General features: G+C 34.6%; 1 protein-coding gene across 2 annotated transcripts in view; it reads left to right on the top strand.

Annotated features, from left to right (window-relative positions):
* Positions 1-27471, top strand: part of DYNC2H1 (dynein cytoplasmic 2 heavy chain 1) — a gene marked incomplete at its 3' end in the record, with an annotated part of 284138 nt that overhangs the window by 1834 nt on the left and 254833 nt on the right. For both annotated transcript variants that reach the window (XM_084249306.1, XM_084249305.1), the window contains exons 2-18: positions 1847-2017; positions 2421-2556; positions 4073-4191; positions 5702-5846; positions 6799-7031; positions 9965-10099; positions 10192-10305; positions 10413-10524; positions 10860-10984; positions 12411-12586; positions 15952-16147; positions 17853-17948; positions 20946-21098; positions 21691-21789; positions 22536-22675; positions 22760-22988; positions 23908-24035. In XM_084249306.1, coding sequence (XP_084105432.1) covers positions 1847-2017; positions 2421-2556; positions 4073-4191; positions 5702-5846; positions 6799-7031; positions 9965-10099; positions 10192-10305; positions 10413-10524; positions 10860-10984; positions 12411-12586; positions 15952-16147; positions 17853-17948; positions 20946-21098; positions 21691-21789; positions 22536-22675; positions 22760-22988; positions 23908-24035 — 2507 coding nt within the window. The remainder of the gene's footprint in view (positions 1-1846; positions 2018-2420; positions 2557-4072; positions 4192-5701; positions 5847-6798; positions 7032-9964; positions 10100-10191; positions 10306-10412; positions 10525-10859; positions 10985-12410; positions 12587-15951; positions 16148-17852; positions 17949-20945; positions 21099-21690; positions 21790-22535; positions 22676-22759; positions 22989-23907; positions 24036-27471) is intronic.

The raw sequence follows: 27471 nt of genomic DNA, 5'->3' as shown, positions 1-27471 counted from the left end.
TGATACTGACAATTTCATTTAATGTTCTTGTGTGTCGAAATATTTCTTGAGGGCCTCCCCGGTGGCGCAGCAGTTGAGCGCTGGGCTGGGAAGCTGCCCGCAGCCTCTGCAGCGCAAGGGTCCCACATGGCGCGCAGACCTCTCCTGCTGCCCGCTGCTCCCCTCAGCAGTGTACTTCGGTCCTTCTGCCTGTTCTGCTCCCTGCTCTGGCTCTGGTGAATTCTCTTACCCTCCAGCGCTTCTGACTGTATTCAGTGCTTGTATAACTAATAAATAAATCTTTAAAAAAAAATTCTTGATTAAAAAAAACTTGTTAGACTATTTTTAGTTCATAGGCTGCACAAAAATAGGCAGCAGATTGTAGTATGCTGCTCCTTGATATATCCCAGGAAGTTACAAGCTCAAAAGAACATCTCTGTGCTTTGAATTAGTGGTTATCAGATTATAGTAAGTTAAGGAAAAGTAGTAGTAGCTAATGACAAATGACAGTGGAAGAAGAGGCAGCTAAGAGTGCTGATTTTCAGTTTTGTTTTTATCAAGGAAGGATGAAAGCTGTCAACAGGTGATCTTTTGCTCTGACTTTGACTTTAAGAGGACAAAACTCCCTTGCCGAATAGTGCCCAAGGAGCCGTGGCCAGAGACTATATAGTTATAGTTATTTTCAAAGTGAGATAATAAAATGTGTATTTTCTGAATTCTTTACCTTCAGATAGGTGGGAGGGAGAAATTACAAGAGTGTATTATATAAAAGATGAATTTTTTAAATTCACTTATCTGTAGCTATTCTCACTTATAATTGGAAAAAAAATCATCATACTTGCATATGGATTCTAATGATGAAAATGTCATTTTGAAAAGTGCAACAACACTGAGTAAATGTCAGTTCTTAGTGGCTAAAAAATAGAATAATTAGGATAAAAAGGAAGGTGGCATGAAATCTTACTAATCGAAAAGTATGTTAGCTTTCTCTTCCTGGAAAAATGAGAACAACTGTGAATATGTTATGGAATGCAAAAACTTCTTTTGGGCAGTTTATTTGCCAACTAATGAACAGATTACTATGAACTGAACTATTTTAAACGTGTTAGTGAATTATATTTTAACTCATAAGTTCCAATTTTGAATCTAGTTACATGACAATTCATTTGGGCAGTTTTGAATTTTATTTTTTTTTAAAGATTTGTTTATTTATGCATACAAGAGCTGGGGTACAGGACAGAAAGATGCAGGGGGTGAGAGGATTCACCAGAGACAGAGTGGGGAACAGAACAGGCAGACTGAGTGAAATACGCTGCTGAGGGGAGCAGCGGGCGAGACAGGAGAGGTCTGCTGAGCCATGTGGGTTTCTCCCTGGCTGGCTGAGGATTGAACTCCTGCTGCAGAGGCTTCGGATTGTTTCATACTGCTGTGCTTAACCCCTTGTGCCACCAAGGAGGCCCAGTTTTGAATTTATATACAACTTAAAAAGCACCATTTAAAATGCTAGTTCCAGATGAGAGGATAATTAATGTTCCTCAGTGTGGGACACACAACTTTGATCTGTAACAGAATTACATAATCTGACTCAAATGGAGTAGTTACCAGTGTATGTCAACATCATTTATATAGTGCTTTCTAGTTATAATTCATTTATCAGAGTAGGTTTATGATACTATCACATATAAGTAGAGATACATTTTAAAATCCAGGTGTTATTAAGGAGCATAAATTTTTATAATTTTCAAAGTAACTTTTTTACAAGGGCTAAAGTTTTAGTACTATAACATTTTAGTGAAACTTTTCTTTAAATACTAAGTTTTACAAATATAGTATTAAAATTATAAAAATCATTTGCTTTTCACTTTAGGTTGATTTTGCTGACACAAAAGATAAAGTGCTGGTGTTTTTCAAACTGCGACCTGAAGTGATTACTGATCAGAATCTACATAATAACATTCTTGTTTCATCCATGTTAGAATCACCTATAAATTCCCTTTACCAGGCAGTACGGCAAGTATTTGCACCTATGTTGTTAAAGGTGAGTAAAGTAAAGTAGCTGTATAGCTGTTTTTTGTAATCTCAGTATTTGGATAGATATACATACATACATACATACATACATACATACAAAAGTATCATTTTATTTACTTATTTAATTTATTTTCTAACATTTATCTTAGTTTTAAATTAAAATGTATCTTCTCTTTAATTTTATAAATTTTAAAGTAAATTTTGTTGACAAATTAGCGAAAGATATAAAATGCAATACACATCAGCTCTTACATGGCTATAGTAGCTGATCTTCATGAAGTTTTAACTGTGGAAGGTATTCTTTTTCCTCATTTATGAGACGGAGGAAGTTGCAGTCTTTTTGGAATTAGTTCTTTAAACACTGTTTTTGGAAGCTTTTGACAATATTTGCTCTTATCTTTTTAATTTAGGATCAGGAATGGAACAGAAACTTTGATCCCAAACTTCAGAATCTTTTGAGTGAACTAGAAGCTGGACTGGGTATAGTTCTACGAAGATCAGATACTAACTTATTAAAATTGAAATATAAGGAAGATGACACACGAGGTATATAGTTTTAGCTTAAGCGAAGAAAGTAATTACTTCATAAGTAAATTAGCAAATTAATGTATTTCTTCAGAGATTTATTTTCACACGTTTGGAACTTCTATGAGGCTGAAACTCTTTTCAGTCAATAGAAATATGTGAATTTGGAGAAGAGTAAAATGTGATCTTTAACAATGTATAATTCATGGAAATAGAAAATATAGGTGATTTTTCTTTGCAGTAATTTTTTTCTATAAAGACATTCATTGTGAGCTCTGAGTTAATGAATACTAAACTACTAAATAGAGACTTAGTTCCTGGAGCCTCTGGGCACAACTTTTTCATACCTGGCCAACATGTAATCTTGTTTTATGTCTGTTTCTGTTGAAGAGACTTTATTTGACACATTTATTGTTGATAAACATTAACCTCATGATCACCAGCACTGTCACATGCCTGAATGAAGCTTATCAACTCATTTATTTTTTCTGTAAGCTACATTACGGTGTTTTTGTGCTAAGGAACACTATCTCAGTCTGTTTAAAACTCTGAAATCACCAAGAAAAAGCATAGGGATGTGAAAAAAAATGGCACTAAATGCACTGAGAAAGGACATCTATTTTCAGTAGCCGATAGGAAACCAGAAAGCAGAGGGCACGTTGTTCAATCTCATGTGTGAATAGTATGTGTGGGGTGATTCAAGTCTCTCACTGCTCTGGACATGCTGTGAAAGCACTGAAAGTGTTGATTTCAGGACACAAATGTTAGCAAGTAAGAGATTGTACATACAGAATCCATAGTTATAAGGATTGCAGAGAAAATAAGCCATTGACTTATTTAAATGTATTTATTTAAGTATATTTTATCTGAAGCTAACTTTAATTTTCATGTGGCTATCCACATTATTTCAATGAGGACTGCATGACAATATGGACTTTTCAATATGGACTGCATGACAAGTTTAAAATACTTCATATGTTTTTATATTTTGCTTGAAAAGTAAACTAGATGCTTTTTGGATCTCATAGACCCAGAAAGAATATTGTATTTATGTCCAGCATTGATTAGGCAACTAGAGAGCATTCCTTTTTTTGGGAAATTTAGAAGTAAAACTTATACTTTGTTAAATTTTCAAATTAAATCAAAACATTTATTGATTAAGTTATATTCACTTCCAATTTAATGGTGTTCATTAGAATTAGATTTAAGAAAGCATTGTGTTGAAGAAGTAAACTCATAGATGCAGGATCCATAGTATAGGATACAAATTGACAGATAATTATGAATGGTTTACAAAAGCATATAGAAGTCATACTAAGCAAAAAACTTGACCAGCAGTGTAAATTTGATACTGCTGTTGTTTCCATTGGATTTGTGTAAGAACTTTCTCTTGGTAGAAATTGTAAAACTCTTTTTGTGTCCATCTTCAAGAGTATGAGATATGCATATAGACATAACCCAAATTAGCAAATTAACCAGATAACCATCTGACCTTTCAATTGCTATTTCTTTTTTTTCCCCTTTTCACTTTTTCCAGGTATTCTTACACCAAATGATGAGTTCCAGTTTTGGATAGAACAAGCTCATCGTGGAAATAAGCAGATTAGTAAAGAGCGAGCCAGTTATTTTAAAGAATTATTTGAAACAATAGCCAGAGTATGTAATTCCTATATTGTTATATGTCAGGCTTTTTATGCAAATATTTTAGTATTTGATTTTTTTTTTTAAAGGATAATTTTTTTTTAAAGATTTATTTATTTTTATGCAAGAACCGGGGTACAGGCCAGATGTGTGGCAGGATGAGAGGATTCACCTGAGACACAGCGGGGAACAGAACAGGCAGACTGACCAAAATACACTGCTGAGGGGAGCAGCGGGCAAGACAGGAGAGGTCTGCCCTGCCATGTGGGTATCTCTGCGGCTGGTGGGGATCGAACTAGCACTGCAGAGGTTGTGGACAGCTTCACAGTGCTGCGCTCAAACCACCAGGGAGGCCCTGGTATTCAATTTTTGCTAGATTTAAGTCTGTTTAAAATTGTGAACAAAATGTATTCTTCATACGTTAGTGAGGTTTAGTTAGTTAAGAGATGTGTTTAACATGAGTATAACTTAGAAATCTAAACTATTAAGAGTTAGATTCTAATTCCTAGTAAATATTTGTCTTGAGAAAATAATTCCTTTTCTGTAGGATGAAAGCAAAAAGCAAAAACCTGACATACTAACAAGTGAAAGTACTAGGTGTTTTTTTGAAAAAAGAATGCTTACTTTATTCAAATTAGAATTTTGAAGTAATCTGAAAGATACAGTCTTATTTTTATACCTTTTTGATTGATTATACTTTGCTAATCAATCCAATGTCCAGTTATACTTAGAGAGAGGATAAGTGACTATTTTAAGTATGGTTGCAAAAAGTCTATTCTTTTCAAAATAGTAATAATTTTCGGGCCTCTTCGGTGGTGCAGCGGGTTGAGTGCAGCACTGTGAAGCTGTCCACAGCCTCTGCAGTGACGGCTCTATTCCCGGCTGGCCAGGGAGAAACTCATATGGCGTGGCAGACCTCTCCTGTCTCTCCTGCTGCTCCCCTCAGCAGTGCTTCTGTCCATCTGCCTGTTCTGCTCCCTGCTCTCGCTGGTGAATCCTCTTACCCTCCTGCGCCTCTGGCCTGTACCCCAGTTCTTGTATAAATAAATAAATCTTTAAAAAATGCTAATAATTTTCTGTTTGTTCCCAGTATGATGTAAATAATAGCACTTTAGTGTTTGTAATAATTTAACTTGCATTGTAACAATGATGAAATACAGAATAATGAACTTTGAGCTATGGTTGTGTTATTCATTATACAACACAAAGGAACAAAGATGTGATAGTACAGTTGTGGAGTTAAAGCCACCTCTCTTGAATAAATAGAAGAAATCCAAATTTCAAGAAAGTTAAGCAAGAATAAATAATAGATTTTGTGGTTATTTTTTTCTTCTGAATTTTATGAAATTAATGTTTGTATAAGATGTTAGAGGGTAATGCTTGAAGTTCTAAATCTGGTAGAAAAAGGAAGATAAAATAATATGGCTGCCATTAGTCATATCAGTTGAAAAGTCTGAGAATATTTTCTATAGTGTTCAAGACACAGACATGAGTATGTTTAAAAGTGAATGCATTTTGGTTTTAGGAGTTTTATAACTTGGATGGTCTCTCCTTATTGGAAGTGGTTGACTTGGTGGAGACTACTCGAGATGTTGTAGATGATGTGTGGAGACAAACAGAGCATGATCATTATCCCGAGTCGAGGATGCTACATCTCTTAGACATCATAGGTACCAGTAAAATAAACTGAACTTTTGAACTTTAAGAAGCCTGTCTTACTTTATTTTCTAGTTTTTTTATGTACTAACTTAAAATGCTACTTAATGTAATAATTTTTGCTTAAAGTAACAAAGCTAAGGATATAGGATTATTTAAATAGATATTTGTATACATTTTGTTAATTTGAATCATGTATTTTTAATTTTTTGACTTAATACAACCAAATTTACATAGATTTTTAGTACCTGTGTATCTGTGAATCTAGATGTCATTTTGTATGAACTGAGAACTCTTTAAAAAATATATACCTTCTCTAGTGATAGTAAAAGTGTATATAAGTTTTGATGTAAAAAAAAATCATTGTCATTATTATACTTAGGAAACATTGCATAAGTACATAAAGCTGTGTATACAAGAATACTTATTGCAGCAATTTTTTTTTTTGTAACAAGAGTAGAATAAATAGTAATTGAGAATTGGTTACATAATGCTACATCTAGAGGGTGTATTTTGGCTTTTAAACAAAATTGTATATATACATTTTTACACTTGAAAGGTATACATGATATATGCTGAAAGATGCAGAAACACAAATGTGTGTGTGCATGTATATTTCTGATAAGTATTTCTTTTTTTAAATATTTATTTTTGCATAGAAGAACTGGGGTGTTGGCCAGAAGTGTTGGGGAGGGTGGTTTATAAGAAACAGAGTGGAGAGCATACAGGTGGATTTACTGAAATATGCTGCTAAGGGGAATGCAATGTGTGGGACAAGAGAGGTCTGCTGGGCCATATGTAGGTTAGTTCCCTGGCCAGGGATTGAACTTAGGCTGTAGTGATGATAGCCCTGAGACTTAACCCCTAAGCCCCTAGGGAGGTCCAGTTTCTGATAAATATTTCTTATCAATAGTGTTATTATGAAATAGAAATTGCCATTAAAATATCTGTATTGTGTTTTATTAGGTGGTTCATTTGGAAGGTTTGTTCAGAAAAAGTTGGGAACTTTGAACTTGTGGGAAGATTCTTATTATCTTGTGAAAGAAAACCTGAAAGCTGGTATTTCAATTTGTGAGCAGTGGGTGATTGCCTGTAATCATCTAACGGGTCAGGTTTGGCAGCGCTATGTTCCTCACCCGTGGAAAAATGAAAAATATTTCCCTGAAACGTTGGACAAACTTGGCAAACGTCTTGAAGAGGTATCAGTTGGTTATTGCATCTTTTCAGTGTGAAGTGGGTTCTCACATCGTTGAATGTATATAATAATTAATAAATCACATATGTGATAGAAATGATTTAAACTTTTGGGAGAGATAAGAGTTAAGGTTCATGTGAAGTAATTGAGGGTAGTCACCTGGTACAGTGCTGGGGCACAGTGGGCACAAAGAGCTACTCTCTACCTCCTTTCTTTTTCTTTGGTGTGTGTCTCTTCAGCAAATTGTCAACTTCTGTTGTTCCTAGTAAAACAAATGATTAGCACTTGTCAGTGTATGGACACTCTCAGCACTAGTGCTCTCAGTGGAGCACTAGGTGGAAATCTTTATAACAGTGGCTTAGGTTACATAAGTTATGAGTTCAGTGTGGAACTGTGTATTTCCCTTGACGAGGCAGACAAAAGAAGACTATGAGGAGGTGAAAAGCTGACTTTTTCTTTCTCTGTTTAGGGTAAGTGTAGTTCTTGGGGGATTTGTTTTTTTAAATCTTTTTCACAAGGAAAAATTCCAAAAGTACGGAAAAATAAGATGCAGATTTCAACTGTCATTGCATTATTCAGTTCTTGTTCCATCATTGCTTTTTTTTTTTTAATAGAGGCATGTTTTTATTTATTTGTTTGTTTGTTTTATTTATACATGCACTGGGTACAGTCAGAAGCGCGGGAGGGTGAGAGAATTCACCAGAGCCAGAGCAGGGAGCAGAGCAGGCAGAAGGACCAAAGTACACTGCTGAGGGGAGCAGCGGGCGGCAGGAGAGGTCTGTGCGCCATGTGGGACTCTCTTCCGGTGGCCGGGGAGCAGCAGGGGATTGAACTGGTGTCGCAGAGGCCGCGGGCAGCCTCGCAACCCAGCGCTCAACCTCTGCGCCACCGGGGAGGCCCTCCATCATTGCTTTTTGACTTGCCCTTTTTTTTTTTTCTGGAGTATTTTTAAACCCAATCCATTAAATCATAAACATTCATCCTTAAAACATAACTGCACCAGGGCCTCCCTGGTGGCACAGGGGTTAAAGTCTCAGTGCTATCAAGCTATTGCCAGCCACTGCAGCATGAGTTCAGTCCCCAGCCAGGGAGCTAACACACATGTCGCAGCAGACCTCTCTTACTTCTCCCCTCAGCAGTGTATTTTAGTAGATACACCTGTTCCCCACTCTGTCTCTGCTGAATCCTCTCACCCCCCACACCTCTGGCCTGTATCCCAGTTCTTGTATGCATAAATAAATAAAAATAAATCTTTAAAAAAATAACTGCAATACTGCTATTATACCCAACAAAATGAGTGTAATTTCTAATATTTTTAAATCTAGCCAATGTTCAATTTTTCCTGATTGCCTCAGAAACTTTTTTATACTTAATTTGAATCAAGTTGCTTCATCTTGAATTGTGCTGTGTATACTTGTTTTTATATGTGATATCTGGAGGCATGTAGTATCTGTTTTTCTCACTTTTAGTTAAATTTGACTTGTGGTTTCAGATATGATAGGCCTGATACATCTAATACAATGTCCCTTCCACTTTTTCGTAATGGTTTTCACAGTTATTGATGATCATGCAAAGTTACAAAATTTTCTAGTTCGGTTTTTCTTCCTGCATTTATTAGTGATAGTTTTTCCATATAGAAGAATTACACCTCATGAACTTTTTAGTTGCTCTGAAATATAGAATGAAAGTGTAGACACTTGCCACTTTCCTTTTATTTTTAGACCAATAAATTAGTGTCATAGTAGGTTCTACAGGTGAACAATGAAATGTTTCAGTATTTCAGTATCGTAATGAGTTTTTATATGTTATGCCTTTTAGCCCATTGTAGTTATTATTACCATACTCAAACGGTTCCATGTTTGGGCTGTGAGTGTCCTTTGATTGGCTTTTTTGTCATTTTGATGTGAATTCATTGTTTCCTTGATAACTTTCTTATTTTCAGGTATCACTACATGCACCAACCTATTTTGTACATTTTCTGTCTTGTATCTGGAATTTGTCTTTTCTCCAAGGAGCTGGGATCTTTTTAGTAGGAAAAAGTAGCAAAGATGTTTGGTTGCATAAGTACTAAACATCATTTAGTTTTCAATGCTTTTGGGTCTTCTCAGTAGAGAAAATTGTTAAATAGATATTTTTATCAAGAGAAAACTAAGTCACTGAGTTTGTTCTAAAAGCTTCTACTGAAATGGAAGTTTATAATGTCTTTATTAACTTTTGATTGTTGGCCGAAATCTTAAATACAAGATGCAATAAATTATTTTCCAATTGTAAATTATATATAATAGGGTTAACATATTGTTACATTATTAGAAGTATAATTTAATGCAGACAATTAAAATTAGAAATTTTTATTATATTGAGAATAGACTAAATTTTTGTTAAATATAACTTAAAATATTTAGACAGGTATTTTCACCGGATTTGATTATGCTAATATATGTTGTTGGGATGATAAAGTTTGGTCTGAAGATTGCAATGTTGATGAGTAGTAATTTTCTAGATTTGGGTTTCAGTTTTATTATTTATTTTAGATAACATAGTTTAAAAAAATTCTTGCCCAATATCTTAGGTTTTAGACCTATTTATACAGATTTATTGATTTAAATACCTTTTCTTATTTTTTTAAACTACTTTTTAAAAAAAATTTTTATTTTATTTTTATACAAGAACTGGGGTACAGGCCAGAGGCATGGGAGGATGAGAGGATTCACTAGAGACAGAGCGGGGAGCAGAACAGGCAGATGGACCAAAAGCACTGCTGAGGGGAGCAGTGGGCGACAGGAGAGGTCTGCCGTGCCATGTGGGTATCTTCCTGGCTGGCCGGGAATCGAACTTACGCCGCAGAGGCTGCGGACAGGACAGCTTCACTGTGCTGTGTTCAACCCGCTGTGCTGCCGGGAAGGCCCCCTTTTCTTATTTTGATGTTTTATGTTTCAGGTCTTGGCTGTTAGAACGATTCATGAGAAGCTTCTTTATTTCTTACCAGCCAGTGAAGAGAAACGCATGTGCCTGGCACGAGTATTTGAACCTTTTACCGGCCTGAATCCTGTGCAATATAATCCATATACTGAGGTTTAATATATGTGTTTTTATATATATGTTTATTTTGTCATTGTAAAGGCCAAATTTTTAAATATTAAGTCAAATGTTGTTAATTTGTTTAGCCTTTATGGAAAGCTGCAGTGTCTCAGTATGAAAAAATGATTGCACCTGCGGAACAAAAAATAGCAGGAAAATTGAAAAATTATATTTCAGAAATTCAAGATAGTCCACAACAGGTAAAATATAAAAATAACTTTTGTATTTTCCTTAAGTAAATTTAGGACATATGTATGTATTTGCTAAGTCAATTTACCTGAAATCGATGTATTTTATTTTATATTAGCTTCTTCAAGCATTTCTGAAATACAAAGAGTTGGTGAAGCGTCCTACCATAAGCAAAGAATTGATGTTAGAAAGAGAAACTTTACTGGCAAGACTTGTGGACTCAGTTAGAGGTAAAAACTTATTAGAGATTATAGTGTTTGCTTCAGAATGTATTTTTGTAAGTTAATTTTTTCCCTTGTTTCATATCATTTGGGATTAAAGTTGTATTTTATCACATTTGTATACTGAAGATTAACTTACTATTTCTGGTATAAATGACATATTTTTAAAATTAACTGTTTTTTTGTTTCCTTCTCTGTCTCACTTGTTACATGATAAGGTCCCTGGAGATAAAGACCTGTTACTATTTTCCTGTCCTTTATGTTTCACCCTGTTCCTGGTACATATAGGGCATTTAGGATGTCCTTGCTGAATGTGTGTAATTTATTTGATTTATGTTTTATAGATTTTCGGTCAGACTTTGAGAATCGGTGCCGGGGAATTCCTGGTGATGCTTCTGGACCACTTTCTGGCAAAAATCTTTCAGAAGTTGTCAATAATATTGTTTGGGTTCGCCAGTTGGAACTGAAGGTATTAGTTTTAATAAACTGAAGAATACTTAAAATCTGCTAAATTAATGTGGAAGGCACTCTTTATTAAAATGCATTCTCTGATTTTTTTGGCACATCCACGTGATTTTCATGTGAAATATGGAAGTCTGAAAAAAGATGCAGGGTGGTTCTAGTAGTTTCCACTCATTCCTTGTAGAGCTATAATTAAAAAATCATTTATCATTCCAGTTGCAGTTGTTTCAGGTAAGTGCCTTCTTAAAAAAATATTTTAGAGGAAAGTATGCTTTACACTTAAAATCATTTGAAAGTTTATCATTTTCAATGGTACCATTTCCAAATCATTGAGTTTGAAAGTCTATCTGCAAGTAAGTTTAGGTAAGTAAATCATTTTGGTTTGAAAAGAAGTTAAAGGAATCTGATGATCATTAATGAAAGTAATGAAGCATTAATGAAGGTATTGGCAGTAATTTATAGATTTAAAGAACTATTAATATGTCAATATTATCAAAATTGATCTCAGAATCTTATGGACTTATTAATTAGTAAGTTTTTCAGTTCTCTCAATTCAACTCACAATAAATACTAGTTGGCTATAAACTGTGATTAAAAACAAGAGGACATAGAGTATTATAAAGGCCAGCATATTTGAAAATTATACTTACATGTATTTTTGATGTTTGATTTTCTGGAATATTTTGCCTGATTATCAGTCAGTTTTCCAGGATGCTACAATATTCTTTGTACAATTGTGAAGGAAAGGCATTTATTTCCTTTAATTAGCATTCAAATTGGCCTAATTATTGTTTCAATAAATGGAACATTTAGCAGAGGGCAAAATTATTACTTAACATGTTTAGGAGTGTCATTGAACTCTTGGAATGTTCTTTGAAAGCCAGTGGGTCATAAATATTTTTAGATGTAAATTTTCCTTATCTTAACCTTCAAATTATGTTTTGTTATTCTGAATTTTATATAATTCAGAGGCAAAGGAGGGGTTGATATTCACATATTCATTGGTAAATCTTCTATTTTGCTGTTTACAGATGAATGGGAAATAGTTTTTGAATCACAGATCAAAGAGGCTCACTTTATGCTACTTTGTTAGGAATTTAAATAATACATATTCTTGGGGCCTCCCCGGTGGCACAGCGGTTGAGCTCTGGGTTGCGAAGCTGCCCGCGGCCTCTGCGGCGCCGGTTCAATCCCCGGCTGCTCCCCGGCCACAGGAGGAGGGTCCCACATGGTGCGCAGACCTCTCCTGCCGCCCGCTGCTCCCCTCAGCAGTGTACTTCGGTCCTTCTGCCTGCTCTGCTCCCTGCTCTGGCTCTGGTGAATTCTCTCACCCTCCCGCGCTTCTGACTGTACCCAGTGCTTGTATAAACAAAACAAAACAAAAAACCCAAACAAATAAATAATACATATTCTTGTAATTTGACTTTTTTAAGGTGGATGATACTATCAAGATTGCAGAGGCCCTCTTATCTGACTTGTCAGGATTTCGCTCTTTCCATCGAAGTGCTGAAGATCTTTTAGACCAGTTTAAGCTATATGAACAAGAACAATTTGATGATTGGTCCAGGGATATTCAATCTGGTTTGTCTGATTCCAGATCTGGTTTGCGGTAAGTATTAATATACTAAATAGTGAAATCTATATACGAATCTTATGTTATTAATGCAAATGGCTGATATAATTAATCATCTATGCTTCTCCTTTCTCCAAATGTTATTCCTCCTCTAAGGTTTTATTATTTTGTCAGTCATTTGCGTAGATCCATTTTGGGGTTATATCACCTCCATATGTGCACATGCTTCACTCACCCTCCACCAAAATTCCCCCCGGTTGATGTTCTATCCCCTTGTCACTCAATCCCTCTTCTTTCCCCACATTCCCTGTGGTAACTAGTATGTTTTTTTCACAGAGTATAAGAATTATTTTGCTGTGCTTTGCCAATTTTTCTCCTTTGGTTATTTGCAGTCCACAAATAAGTGAAACCATCCAGTAGCTATCTTTTACTTTCTCCATCCATTAAAAAAAAATATAAAAAAAAAAAACAAAAAGAGAAATAAAAAGCAAAATAACAAAAAAAATAATCCATCCATTTGTCTCAGAAGTTATTATTTCCTCTTAATAGCTGATAGGATTCCATTGAGTATATATGCCACAATTTCTATCCAGTTGTCTGTTGTTTGGCACTTCAGTTGATTCTACCACTTGGTATTGTGGGTAGTCCTGTTATGAACATGGGAGTGCAGAATTGTCTGTCTTAGAGTTTTTGTATTCTGGTATTGCTAAATCATAAGGTATTTCCATTTTTATTTTTTGAAGGAATCTTATTTTCCATTGAGGCTGCACCAAATTACATTCCCATCATTAGTGGCCAAGTGTTCTTATTTTTCCACATCTTTGTCAGCATTTATTGTCCTAGATTTCTGATGTAAGCCATTTTGTTAGTTTTCATTTATGAATTTTTAAGTCACTAGGGTCAGAAACTGATGATATAGTTATTTGCTTTTCATATCTGTTTCCCAGAACTGCAAATACCCATTATCAGATAAGGCTTTCCCTCTTTTGGTTTTGTTGTTGGTATTCATATATGTTTTTCTACCTTTTCACACCACCTTTTTATATGTATAATAATAATATTAATAATATGCACAGACACATAAAGCATGAAGTTTCATTAATTTTGAATTCCTTTAGACAGGGAGTATTTCTTCATGTTTTCCACATAGCAAAGCTTTAATACGTACTTATTGAACAATATCCATTATAACTTAGTGTGTTCACCTACTTATTATAATGAGTATTTAAAGTGGTTGATCTAGAAAAACTATTGTTTCTTTGTTCAGGTGAACTTCCCCTAACATATTATGGTCTATATTTTTTGAAACTTACCACATTTTAGTTTTTGGATACTTGTTTTATGGATAAGTTTTCAGAAACTCTAACAATATAAAATGAATCAAACCAATGTTACTTCAATAAAAATGTAACTGTCTGTAATAAGAACTTCTGTTTATTTCCTCTGTTTTGTTATAAAGGATAATTAGGTATAAAGTTGTATCTTTTTAGGTGAATGAATTTTTTTTTCTTTTATCTAGTATTTTGGTTCCAGAGGAAGAACAAAAAAAAAAAAAAAAAACCCAAAAACAAAAGATGCTAGGGCATAAAGATAGAACTTTATGTTGTTTACCTTTTTCCCATTCTATACTGAATGTAAAATATGAGAGGTCCCCTGGGCTATAAAAAAAAAAAAAGTTCTTTAGTCAACCAATTTTGGAAAATTGGAAGTTATCTCTTCAGCTTCGGTGGAAATCTGCTATGTATGCCATATCCCAAAGGACTGAGGCCTGCTGCAAACAAAACTATCTTACTTTTCTAATGCACTGCTTCCTCCTTGGCAATGAAACCACCCTCTCCCCACTTATTTGTGGTGCAGCATTATGATTGCCCAATAGAAAGAGTCTTATGGAAGACATTTTGTGAAACACTGTTATATAGAAACTAATTTTATTTATTTATTTATTTTTTTATTTAAACAGTTTTTTTTTTTTTTTAGAGGCATGCTTTATTTATTTATTTATTTTATTTGTTTGTTTGTTTTGTTTATACATGCACTGGGTACAGTCAGAAGATCGGGAGGGTGAGAGAATTCACCAGAGCCAGAGCGGGGAGCAGAGCAGGCAGAAGGACTGAAGTACACTGCTGAGGGGTGCAGTGGGCAGCAGGAGAGGTCTGCGCGCCATGTGGGACCCTCCTCCGGTGGCCGGGGAGCAGCCGGGGATCGAACCAGTGCTGCAGAGGCTGAGTGCAGCTTCGTAACCCAGCGCTCAACCGCTGCGCCACCGGGGATGCCCTAGAAACTAATTTTAAACATTAATTGGGGGTCATCATTACATTTTTTTAAAAGATTTATTTATTTATTTATATAAGCACTGGGTACAGTCAGAAGCACAGGAGGGTAAGAGAATTCACCAGAGCCAGAGTGGAGAACAGAACAGGCAGACTGACGAAGTATACTGCTGAAGGGAGCTGTGGGCGTGGCAGGAGAGGTCTGTGCACCATGTGGGACCCTCGCAGGCGGCCGGCCTGGGATCGAACTGGCACTGCAGAGGCTGCTGGCAGCTTCGCAGCCCAGCACTTAACCGTTGCGCCACTGGGGAGGCCCCATCATTACATTTTTTTTGACAGGTTTTATAAAAGGAATGTTTGAGTCAAATCATTACAGCTATTTTAGGGTGTCTTCTTTTGATTATGCTTTATTTTACATGTTTGTAGACTGATCCATCCACAAAAATATAAAAAAAAACAAAACCCTGTTTTGGATTCGTTATTTGCTTTTCGGTAGCAGGTCTTTCTAAGACCTACAAATTCTCTTGTGAAATCTTTGAAGAAATGAGTGTTATATAAACCTGATTCTGAATGTTAAGTCATGAAATAATAATTCATGCTTAATTTCACCCAGCATTTTCACAATCCATGTTGTTTTGAGTGCAAAAAGTAAATTTGCCCTCTGAACTTTATAAGAAATGCAGCAAGGGCAATTAGAGTGGAGGAATGAAACACCTCAACACCTCTACTCCTATCTTCTTGGTGCTTATCTTTAATACTTTTGTTAAAGGGTTGAAGAGGCAATTAGAATGACTGAAAAAATAATCTTAACTACCTTTTAGAAAATGAGTCAGAATCTTTTTTCTTTACAGTAAAGTTGTCAAATTTGAATCTTAACTGGAGATTAAAAGATTAACTGTTTTAACTTCAAACTTCTTGGTTGAAATGTTAACATGACGTTATATTTTAGATGCTGCAGTTTGTTACTAAGATCCAAACTGAGAGATACCATCTGAAAAAAAGATAACTGAAAACTTATTAAAAAGAATTATTTTACTTTGAGTTAATTTTATGTTTATACAAAAGCTGTAAAACTTTTTCAAATAGTCAAGAGTGAGATCATGAAACTTAACAGATCATTTTATTTTGTAGCATTGAAGCTAATAGTCGCATTATGGAATTGGATCCTAATGATGGCTCGTTAAAAGTGCATTATTCAGATCGTTTGGTGATTCTTCTGAGAGAAGTTCGTCAGCTTTCTGCCCTTGGCTTTGTTATTCCTGCCAAAATACAGCAAGTTGCCAACATAGCACAGAAATTCTGCAAGCAAGCAATTATTCTTAAACAAGTATGAAATTATATTAATATTTTTGAAAACATGGCTACTCTGAGATCATCATATTAAACTAAAATATTTTAAGGATTTTGTTTTCTTTTGATTTTTTTAGGCTAATGTAATGGCACCACTAATCTTGTGGAACTGTGGTTTCCTAAAGAACTGTAGTACACAGTTTGCTTTGTAAATCTATGTAGAAGTTTATTGATTTGAGGTATTATAGTTACTGCTTTTCATTCTAAGTACATTTGAAAAAATAGACTGTTATTCTCATTCCTCTTTTTCTTTTCTTGTTACTTGCATGGGTCTTAAAGTACCTTTTAATGAAAGGTTCTTCTGCCTGACTCACAGGGACAAATTTTTAAGAGAACCAATGAGCTGATGAATTAGTCTTTGTTTTAGTCATTCCTTAGTCTGCTTGTTAAGCAATTGCTGTCATATATCATATCATTTCCTTTTTAAAACCAACTATTATGATCTCATTCTTTATTTCCTTAGCAACACATGCAAGGCGTTGTCCTAACTAACCCTACTGGTTTTGACCTTTATTAACCTCTATTCTTTGCCCAGACGGTACCCTATGCTTCAGTAATAATTCTTCCCAGAATGTTTCTCTGTGAACTGATATATCTGTTCCCTCCGAATGGAAAACTCAGTCATCCTTTAACTCCAACTCCAAAGTCACTTCCATTGTTGTATCTTCCTTTAATGATTATTACTTATTTTGTGTGCAGCATGTAAATCACTCTTAGAAAACTTTCATATTGTAGTAGAATTTTTTTCTCAATTGTTTATTTAAGTTTTGCAGGGTCACAAAGGGAACGGTATCTTATGTATTTGGTCTTTCACTTATCCATTCATTCTACAGAGATTCATTGAGCATGGCCAACACACAGTGCAGTGAGAATTTAAATATGAATATGTTGCTATCAGATTTGGCACTTTGAAAGTTTTGACTATATCTTTTTTTTTTTTTTTTTTTTTGCGGGACCCTCACCGGCGGCCAGGGAACGAACCGGTGCTGCAGAGGCTGTGGGCAGCCTCGCAGCCCAGCGCGCAACCGCTGTGCCACCAGGGGAGGCCCTGACTATATCTTTTTTATGGGGCTTGTTCTGTGCATTGTATGATGTTTAGCATCATCCCTTGCTAGTAGCACCTGTCTTGATCTGATCATCAAAAATAGCTTCAGACATTGTGAAATGTTCCCTGGGCTGCAAAGCAGCCACAGTTGAGAACCACTGCTTTAGTGTGAGAGAGCAAACTAAAAATTGATTTCTCATGAAATATTAGACCTGATATATGCTTTACTTATGTTATTTCAGTTAGTCCTATTTTTCAAAGACCTAATTAGAAATTAGATTTATGATGTTTTTCTAATGCATCACAGAAGCTGGGATTTGATATCACGTTTCTCTGACTCTAAAGCCCATTGGTGATGACAGATATTCAACAAATAGATAAATTATTTAACATGAATACTGTGTTATAAATGCTTAGAATACCTGTGAAGGTATAGAGGTGGGAATTGTCAGTTCTTTTCGTTGGTTGGAACAGAGGTAGTATTAAATGAATCTTTTCATAGATGAAAAAACTTTTTTGTTAACTCTTAGAATTAATAAAAGTTAATATTTCCATTCAAACAATTAAAAATTAAGAACAATTAAAATTAACTGCTATTTATTAAGCAACTCTTGATAATTGAATTTTTAATTTGTAGGTGGCACATTTTTACAATTCTATTGATCAACAAATGATTCAAAGTCAGAGACCAATGATGTTGCAGTCTGCCTTAGCCTTTGAGCAGATAATTAAGGTACATGGCCTTTGTATGTTATAATCCAATTTTACATGTGAAGTGTTTCTCAGTATATTCTTTAGCTTAACATACCCACTCATCTCTGGCTTATTTTACTCCTCAGTAACTTCCTTCAGTCTTAACAATTGTTTTGGAAAAATAGATTTTTTTCCTAATGGTAGATTTAAATAGTCATAATGTTTCAGGTGTTGTGGTGTTCATTTTGATCAATTGAGTTAATATGCATAGTATATAATTTGTAGCTATTATATTTACTATATATTGTATCATATTTACTGCAGAAGTGTGAGGTCCTTGCATATAAGACCATTTAGTGCTTTTCTGTCACCTCCTAATTTTATAACAAGATATATTTGCTCTGCAACTATGCTTATTTAAATATCTATGTACATGAAATGAGGACACCCTATATGTCTGTTAACTTTTTTTTAAAGATTCATTTATTTACACATACAAGAACTGGGGTACAGGCCAGAGGTGTGGGGGTGAGAGGATTCACCAGACACAGAGTGGGGAACAGAACAGACATATTGACTGAAACACACTGCTCCCTGGCCAGCTGGGGATTGAACTCATGCTGCAGTGGCTGTGAATAGCTTCATAGGTTGTGTCTTAACCCCTTGCGCCACCAGGGAGGCCCTGTTAACTTTTTGAAGTCTAACTTTTTAGTTCTTATAGATATGAAATACTTCAAAAAATGTGAAGCATAGATGTATGCCCTTTTCTCCCTTTTATTTTACAGTGGATAACTAGTTCTGTCATGGTCCTTAGACTGCCCTAGGTTCTATGATTTGCTAGAATGGCTTACAAGACAGAGGCTATAGTTGGACTCACAGCAGTGATTTATTACAGTTAGAGGACGCAAAGCAAACTTAGGACAGGAAGAGATGCATAGGCTGAAGTCCTGGGAAAACCAGGTACAGGTTTTCAAGAGCCCTCTGCCAGTGGCATGCTTCATTCACCTAGCAACTGGTTGTAGCACATGTGAAATGTTTCAGTGAGGAAGGTTATTAGTGATTCAGTGTCCACACTTTTATTAGGCCCTGATATTCTTTTGCTGGTAGGTACCAAAATTCCAGGTGCACAGAAGGAAATCAAGTGTTAAGCATAAACTGCATTGATTTAGTACAATAGTTGGGGAGGTGGGAACATAAATACAAATTCCTGTGTGCTAGTTGATGACCTGTCATTTATTATAAGACAGACCTTTCAGGGTTAGCTGTGAGACCTGCTATGTTAACTCTTTTCTACATACCTTACACATACTACTTCTCAGGCCTAAATTACATAATTCACATTATAAATGTTACTAAAAACATTTTCCCCTTGTTGCCAGAACACAATATGAATATATAATGGAAGTTGCAAAAACGACCTTTTGTAATAGTCTGGTGTATATCTTTTTAAACTTTTTAAAATGTACTTATAAGTGTATTTTCTGAAAATTGAACCCTAGTTTATTATTTTTGATCTTTTTCACTAAATTGATTGTGTTTTAAGCTTTTAGAGCATATTCTTCTCTATGTTCAAATTAACATCCATTGATATTTTTAAAGGGGATATTTAGAGAAACTGGGCTGTGAGAAGCAAATAAACTATATTTAACATACAAAAAATGAGAGATAGCAGTGGATATAAAATTAGAGTGGAGGAGAGAAAACATTAAGGTTCTTGCTACCCTCTGACTACTCACTATGTTGTTGAATAGTGACTTTAGTTACTCCGTATTCTCTAGCAGTACAGTAGTAACGTGGTGATAGTAATTTTTCAGCAAATGCTTCTTGAACTGACTCGTAGAATATTCTGTTGAATTTATTACAATTGTGTAAGTTCATTTGTTCATCAGCTATTTATTGAAGATTACTGTAGTCTAGAAACTCACTATGCCTTATTTACCACTTCAGGTGAAGCATAGAGATCTTGATTTTATTTAGGTCTCTTTGCCCTCTCACTTTAACATATTTGTCTTAAGTATTTCCTCTACAAACATGGAACACCACATTAGATGGCCTTATAATTTTGCTTTAATCATCATATATGATTTAAGAAACGCATGAGGATAGTTTGTTATATATTTACATTTTCATCATCAGTGCTCTTCTTTAGTTTACGTTTCTAGCTTATTATCATTTCAGTCTTATTTAGAGAACTTAATTTAGCTTTGCTTTGAGAGTAGGTCTGCTAGTGACAAACTCTTATTTTTTCTTTATCTGAGAATGTTTTTATTCTGCTCATTCTGAAGGATATTTCACCAGGCACCAATTTCATGTTTGACAGTTCTTTTTCTTGTTAGCACTTTAAAAATGTTATTCTACCTCCTCCTCTTGGCCTCTATGGTTTCTTCTGAGGAATACACTGTCACTTGGTTTGTGTTCCTTTCTCAGCTACACATTTCTATCTAAAACAATATGTAGTATGAGGACTGGGTGAGTGTGTATGTTCCATTTTCTGCTTGGTCCTGCAGATCCCTGTCAAAAGTGGGACATGGACTTGCACCACCCCATATGATCAGATGGAAGTTCACTGCCCCCCTTTACTGCCATTGACACCTGCCTGTGAAAGTGAGCCCCACTTGCAAGGTCTTGTTGCATCCATGTAGGGCATTAAGCTAATGTTTTCCTAATCCTTTGGCTAGAGGAAAAGGCTTCTCCTGGAGGCTTGTCTGTGTCTATAGGTGACTGTGAGGAAATCTGGTGTTTTCCTCAATTTCTAAACTTTCTAGGCTGTCTGCCTCTTAAGTCTATCTTTCAGTTTTCATATGCTTGTGTATTGTGTTGTGTCTGGGGATTTTACTTGTAAGAGGAAGATCCCGAAAAAAATGGGTGAGGCAGGAGAGGGCTGCACAATCTTGGCTGGATTGCTTTATCATTTATTTATAAAATTAAAAGATACATAAATGACAGTGTTGTGGCTAATTGGCCTTATGATCGCAGTATGTTTAATCTTTTGGAAAAAAGACATACATTTATTTAGTAAATATTTGTTGTACCTTAGAATTCTAAAGCAGGAAGTGGAGGAAAGTCACAAATTACATGGGATAACCCTAAAGAGTTAGAGGGCTACATCCAAAAGCTCCAAAATGCTGCTGAACGACTTGCAACTGAAAACAGAAAATTGAGAAAATGGCACACTACATTTTGTGAAAAGGTATATTTTATTTATAAATTTGAGAAAACTATTAATGGTATTATTTAAAAAGTAATTAGACTGCAACTTTAAATAACATATTTGAAAATAATGTGAGACTAAAACTTGCAAAATTGTACAGAGTTCCTGTTCATCCACTTTCCCTATTTTAACAATTTATGTACAATTATCAAGACTTGAAAACCAAACATTTTGAAATGTACAACTTTTCCACTGATACCTTTTTTTTCTTTTCCAGGATTCAATCCAGGATCCCATCTTGTATTCAGTTGTAAACTCTCTGTAGTTTCCTTCTACTCAGTCCTTCCTTGTTTTTCCTCACCTTGGTACTTGGTCACTTAATTTTACAGAATAGCTCCCATTTGGGGGATATGTGTTATCTCATGTTCGATTGGGGTTATGCAGTTTTGACGGGAATTCTACAAATGTAACACTTTGCTTTCCCCATTGCATCAACTAGGTATTGACATGTCTAATTAAAGGGTGTGCTGACCTTGATGGTTTGCTTAAGGTGATATCTGTCAGGTTTTTCCCCTTAACGTAACTATTTCTTTGGATGATATTTTGAGTTTTATGCTTTAATTTTTAACAGGTGGTAGTCCTTATGAATATTGATCTGCTTCGACAGCAACAGCGCTGGAAAGATGGACTGCAAGAATTGAGAACTGGGTTAGCAAGTGTGGAAGCACAGGTAGAGCATGCTTTACTTTGTGTCTACACTTTGTGATGCCATCTTTCAGTATGTCAGTATATGAATTGTTGAAAAGTTCATAAATCCTCACTAATAAACTTTGAATAATTTTAGAATTCTAGTGAATTATATATAAAGTATATAGAGTAACAAGACACACTTAAAAATATGGAAAAAAAAAACTTCTGTATATTTTATGAAATGCCAAATCCTTCAATTCAGACTTTTGTGACTTTGTGCTTGACTATTATTAGTTATTTTCTTTGATATGATTGTAACTTCTGTGGAACACAGAGTTACCTGGAAGCAAATGAGTGTGTCAACTAGTCTGAGCATTCTGATATTTAAATTTCTCATGCAATGGTTTATTTAGGGAGTGGGAAGGGAGGAGCTATACTTAATGGAAATTTTTGAAAAAAGGAATAAGATGATCACAAAATTGTCTCTGTTATTTTTTAAACATCATAAAATAAAGTACAAGTATGAAATCCATTTAATGTTAACTTGATTTTTAAATTTTACTTATTTTTCAGTGTTATTTATAAGCATAAAGGTTAAACTTTTTAATATTTTTTCTTATATAAAATTTAATGCTTCGAGTAACATGGAATTAGTTGCATTTTTAAGATAAGTAAAATAAGGGTTTTTTTTGCTTATAATATTACTATTTGTGATATAAAGGCATTAAATGAAAATCTCATTCTAACACCTAATTTTTAATTAAACATGTAAATATAACATATTAGGGATTCCAAGCAAGTGACATGCACGCGTGGAAACAGCACTGGAATCATCAACTGTACAAAGCTCTGGAACATCAGTATCAGATGGGCTTAGAAGCACTTAATGAGAATCTGCCAGAAATAAATATAGACTTAACATACAAGTAAGGTGTTTTCAAAATTCAACCAAACTTTCAATGTATAATTTTCTGATGATTTATATTTTAAAGTTATTCATTTACTTTCAGACAAGGACGATTACAATTCAGACCTCCTTTTGAAGAAATCCGGGCTAAGTATTATAGAGAAATGAAGAGATTCATTGGCATTCCTAATCAGTTTAAGGGAGTTGGTGAGGCAGGAGATGAATCTATCTTTACTATTATGATTGATAGAAATGCCAGTGGATTTTTGACTATTTTCAGCAAAGCAGAAGATCTTTTTAGGAGATTGTCAGCTGTTTTACAACAACATAAGGTATGGAACATGTGATTTGCCATTCTTCAATTATAATATTTTACCTGGCTGACTGAATTAGTGTTAAATGTACAAAATTAACAGTTTGTCTTGACTGGTATAAAATAAAAATGTGACAAATCAGAGAGGTAGAGTTGAGAGTGTTCTTATAAAATTGAGACTTATACTACAAATGAGAAATCATACTAAATTTTTTCTCTTTCATTATTTAAAATTGAGAAACTAATTTTTTCCCTTTTCCTGCTTTTTTATCAATTTGAAATGTGTTACAGTTCTTTTGTATAAGTTTTAATTCTTCTCAGGAAGATATATCCTTTATTTTTTTGCATCAAGGGCAATCCATGGAGGTAGTTCTCAAAGTTAATGAAATAGTAGATTTAACATCTTATTTTTGTTTCTGTGTATCATACTTACTAACTCCAAAGATAAACCCTAATTGCATTCATTACACTTTTCTATTGGTCCTGGAATTCAGCCAGTTTCTCTTTGTTTTTCAGCTAGTTTCTAAAGTGCTGCTGAAATGTTTCTTCATTTTAGATTTTAGAATTAACAAAATCTGAATGTTTTCAGATTTGTAGACTACAGTAGTTCCTAGCTTTGCAGAAGTAGTTCTGATCTTGTATGTGTATGTTTGTTGTGTGTGTTTGTACATATATCTTTTGTGTGTCTATATATATACAGATATATCAAATTTGAGAATCTTAAGAAAGAGTTTGTGTTTTATATAAAGCTTTATAATTATTGTATTTTCCTATTCATTCTTTAGGCTAAGCAATAATGATTGCAATTACATGCATCAATTGAAATTTACTCGAAAATGTCTCATTGGACCCTTTTTATTGATCTTAATGGCACTTTACTCTTTTCAATGTTAATTTATTAGTTATGTTTATTTAATATGTTTTCATTCTTTAAATAGGAATGGATTGTAATTGGGCAAGTTGATATGGAAGCTCTAGTTGAAAAACATCTTTCTACTGTACATGATTGGGAGAAGAATTTTAAAGCACTGAAAATAAAAGGGAAAGAAGTTGAACGACTTCCAAGGTATTAGAAGTTAAAATAGTAATTGTTTGTCATAAATTATTGCAAGGGGCTAATAAGGGTTCTTCTTCACTTAGTAGTATTAAAGTCAGGGTCACTTGAATTTCTTAACTTTCAAAAGCTGACCTTTACACTTGAGTATCATTTGAGTAGAGCAATGCTGTGACTCAAAGAAGTTTTTCTTCTAGAGGTTCTCCTGACTGAGACCTACTTGGCTAGAGTAGAGTGGGGGTGGAGATGTCTAAGTTTGGAGGAGGATTTAATATTTGATATGCATAGACACAGTCTAAAGATGATAAGAAGCTACTGCTGTGAGAATGGTACAGGGTATAAAGATAATGACATCTGACTCTGCTTTTGTATTGTTCTGCTTCCTTTCAAATGCGTTGGTGAGGGGAGGGGCATATCAACATAGTGCTGTATCTAGGTAGTGCCCTAAATATGGAGGAAATCCTCATAGGGATATCTTATAACCCAGCTGCATGAAAATATATCCCTTTACTATCTGAAATTCGTATCACTCAGACAGATTTTGTAATAAGCTCTATAGCTTATTTCCCTGTGTAATTGTATCTCTATTACCTGTAAAATATAATATTACTGTGGGCCTCCCCGGTGGTGCAGCGGTTGAGCGCTGGGTTGCGAAGCTTCCCGCAGCCTCTGCAGTGCCATTTCGATCCCCGGCTGCTCCCTGGCTGCTCCCTGGCTGCTCCCCGGCTGCTCCCCGGCTGCTCCCCTGCCACTAGAGGAGGGTCCTGCATGGCGTGCAGACCTCTCCTGACGCCCACTGCTCCCCTCAGCAGTGTACTTCGGTTCTTCTGCCTGCTCTGCTCCCCACTCTGGCTCTGGTGAATTCTCTCACCCTCCCATGCTTCTGACTGTAACCAGTGATTGTCTAAATAAATAAATAAATAAATAACTAAACCTTAGGAAAAAAATTAAATAAATAAATTTAAAATAAAAATGTTACTGTAATGAATTAGTTGATTATTTCAATAAATATTTGATGAACATTTATTGATATAATATGCAAAACCATGTCTTATGGGAGCAGAGAGGACAGATCAAGTTGAGATCAAATTACTTGCTTTCTAGTAGCACAGTAAAACCAGTGTATTTGATGATTAACTTACATACAGAGAGCTGTCTCTGCAGTTAGGAGGCTCTTAGCAGCTGCCTAACTTTGGTAGCTATTCAGACCCTGTGAACCTCAATTTGTTTAGTTTGAAATAGTTAAAATGACACTGTTAAGATGAACATTTGCATTCAAATTACTGCTACAGGGTAAATTCTCGACAAATATTAGTATTATCAATACCAGATAGAATAATCTGTATTCTATTTAGAGAATGAACTAAATATTACGGGGATTTACAGGATGATGCCATCCTATCCATTTGGGAAAAATCAGGGCAACTTTCTCCTTGAACTAGAATTTTAACAGGTAGAGATGAGAATTGGAGGATAGAATAGAGACCCTCAAAAAGAGGGATTAATATACTGAAAATGTAGTTAGTTAATTGGAAATTTGGTTAGAGTTAAGGATTTATTAAGTACTAATGTTCCTGGAAAGAGGTAGTCATGCTACAAATTTGGGAAAATCTTACATTTCAAAATATTCTAAAATAGGGAATTGGAATTTTATCCATGTTAGGATGGTTAGCTATTGAAAGTTTCTAAACAGGAGTGTGTCAGTATCAAAGCTATGTTAACAGTCACAATGTTAATCTGGAAATAATGAGTTGGGTGGTGTAACAAAGGGGTCCTAGAGGAAGAGCAGTTAGTTATCCAGAAGACCAGAAGTAACTGACTAAATTATTGGCACTCAAAATAAGGCAGGTGAAAATAGGAAGTATTAAGAGGACTTACTTTTGTAGAAAGTTGAGAGATAGGGAAGAGAGATGAGATAAATAAATGACTTGAGAATTTGAATTTAGATGATTGGGATAATGCCATTAATATTAGCTTGAAGTAAAGAAAAATTGCTTTTGAAATGTTTGCATATAAAGTTTCTAAAATTTCTCTTTGCTGGATCCTTTCTTTCACCCTATCTTGCCCATCTTCTTTGATTTTTTTCATTGACTACCTAAGACCTACCCTGCTACCACTACTATTTGTCCTTAATTGTGAGCTGGTTTTCGCTTTATGCTTCCCTGCCAAAGCTAAACAAAACAAAGAAAGAACGCTCATCTGATATTCCTTTTTTCATTTTGCTGTTTCTTGCGGTTTCACCTAAGCTAATATACCCATGAATTTATACACAGATACTTATTTTATGGGTACTTTTTAGAAATATAAGAGATTAGAGAAGCTGTATTCTAATGATGTATTTCAGACAGTGTGATGAGGATGTAAGTTTGGGTAGGCTGGCTGTGGCTGTTCCATTCTGCCTAAAGTTGAATGGAGCCCCCATCACATATTGATTGTCGTCTGTATTTTCAAGTGGAAGGTGAGTGTTAGTTTTGGCCACAGGATTCTGTAGTCAGTGAGTATGACTGTGCTGTAATTAAACTGTTTTCTGTTAATTCCTTAGCAAAATAGAGCATAATGTAATTTTTTAGGTTTTCTAAAATCATCTCATGTTGGTCATTAGAAATCTTGACCGTCAGGTTTTCAAATTCATATAACATCATACTGTTGCCAACATCAAGCATATTGGCTCCTACATGTTTTGGTAGTTAGGAGCTGGAATTTAAACTTCTCTAGTTAGTTGAAGAACAAATAAATAATACTTTAAAAGATTACTGTATTTTTATTATAAAAAAGTGAGTTAACACAGAGCTTGCCTTCTAAGACTATTACCTGAATATGATTTAAAAAGGGCAAGTACCTTTTAAAGAAATCTTTCTGACTAAAATTTCCAGACTTTTAAAAAACTTTATATATTTTAAGACAAATATGAGATTCTTCTCAATGCGTGAGTCTGGCTTAAATGTTGTGTTCCTACATTACAATTTAGGAGTAAAGATAACATACAAAGAATTGGTGTTCTTAAAATATCTTTTTTTTTGATGATTGAAATAGTACATTTGCTTTTTATTTTTTCAATATAGAAAAGTATAATATTTATATTTGTGTTTTAGAAATATTAGCTCATATACTTATAAAATTTGTATCTTACTGCATCCTGCAATTTTATTTAAAGCTACTATTAGTATTTTGCTGTTATTACCTAATGCTCAAAAATATGATTTTTAATTGTAAGCAGATAAAATAATTTAGCTAGTTTTATAAACTTGTTTCTAGTTTTTTATCATAATAATCAAGTTGTATATAAATCTTGGAGTCTTTCCTGAAGATTTTCTTAGGATAAATTTTGATGATGACGTTATTAGGACAATGGATGAGCTTATTTTAAAATTGTTATATATTACTAAATTATACTTTATGAAAGTTGTGATATTTTATACCCTGAACAACAGTTTTGAGAATTCTCTGT

The sequence above is a fragment of the Talpa europaea genome (genome assembly GCF_964194135.1).
Source record: "Talpa europaea genome assembly, chromosome: 12".
Taxonomy (NCBI): domain Eukaryota; kingdom Metazoa; phylum Chordata; class Mammalia; order Eulipotyphla; family Talpidae; genus Talpa; species Talpa europaea.
Note: the sequence above shows the minus strand (reverse complement) of the source record. Positions and strands in the feature narration are given on the sequence as shown.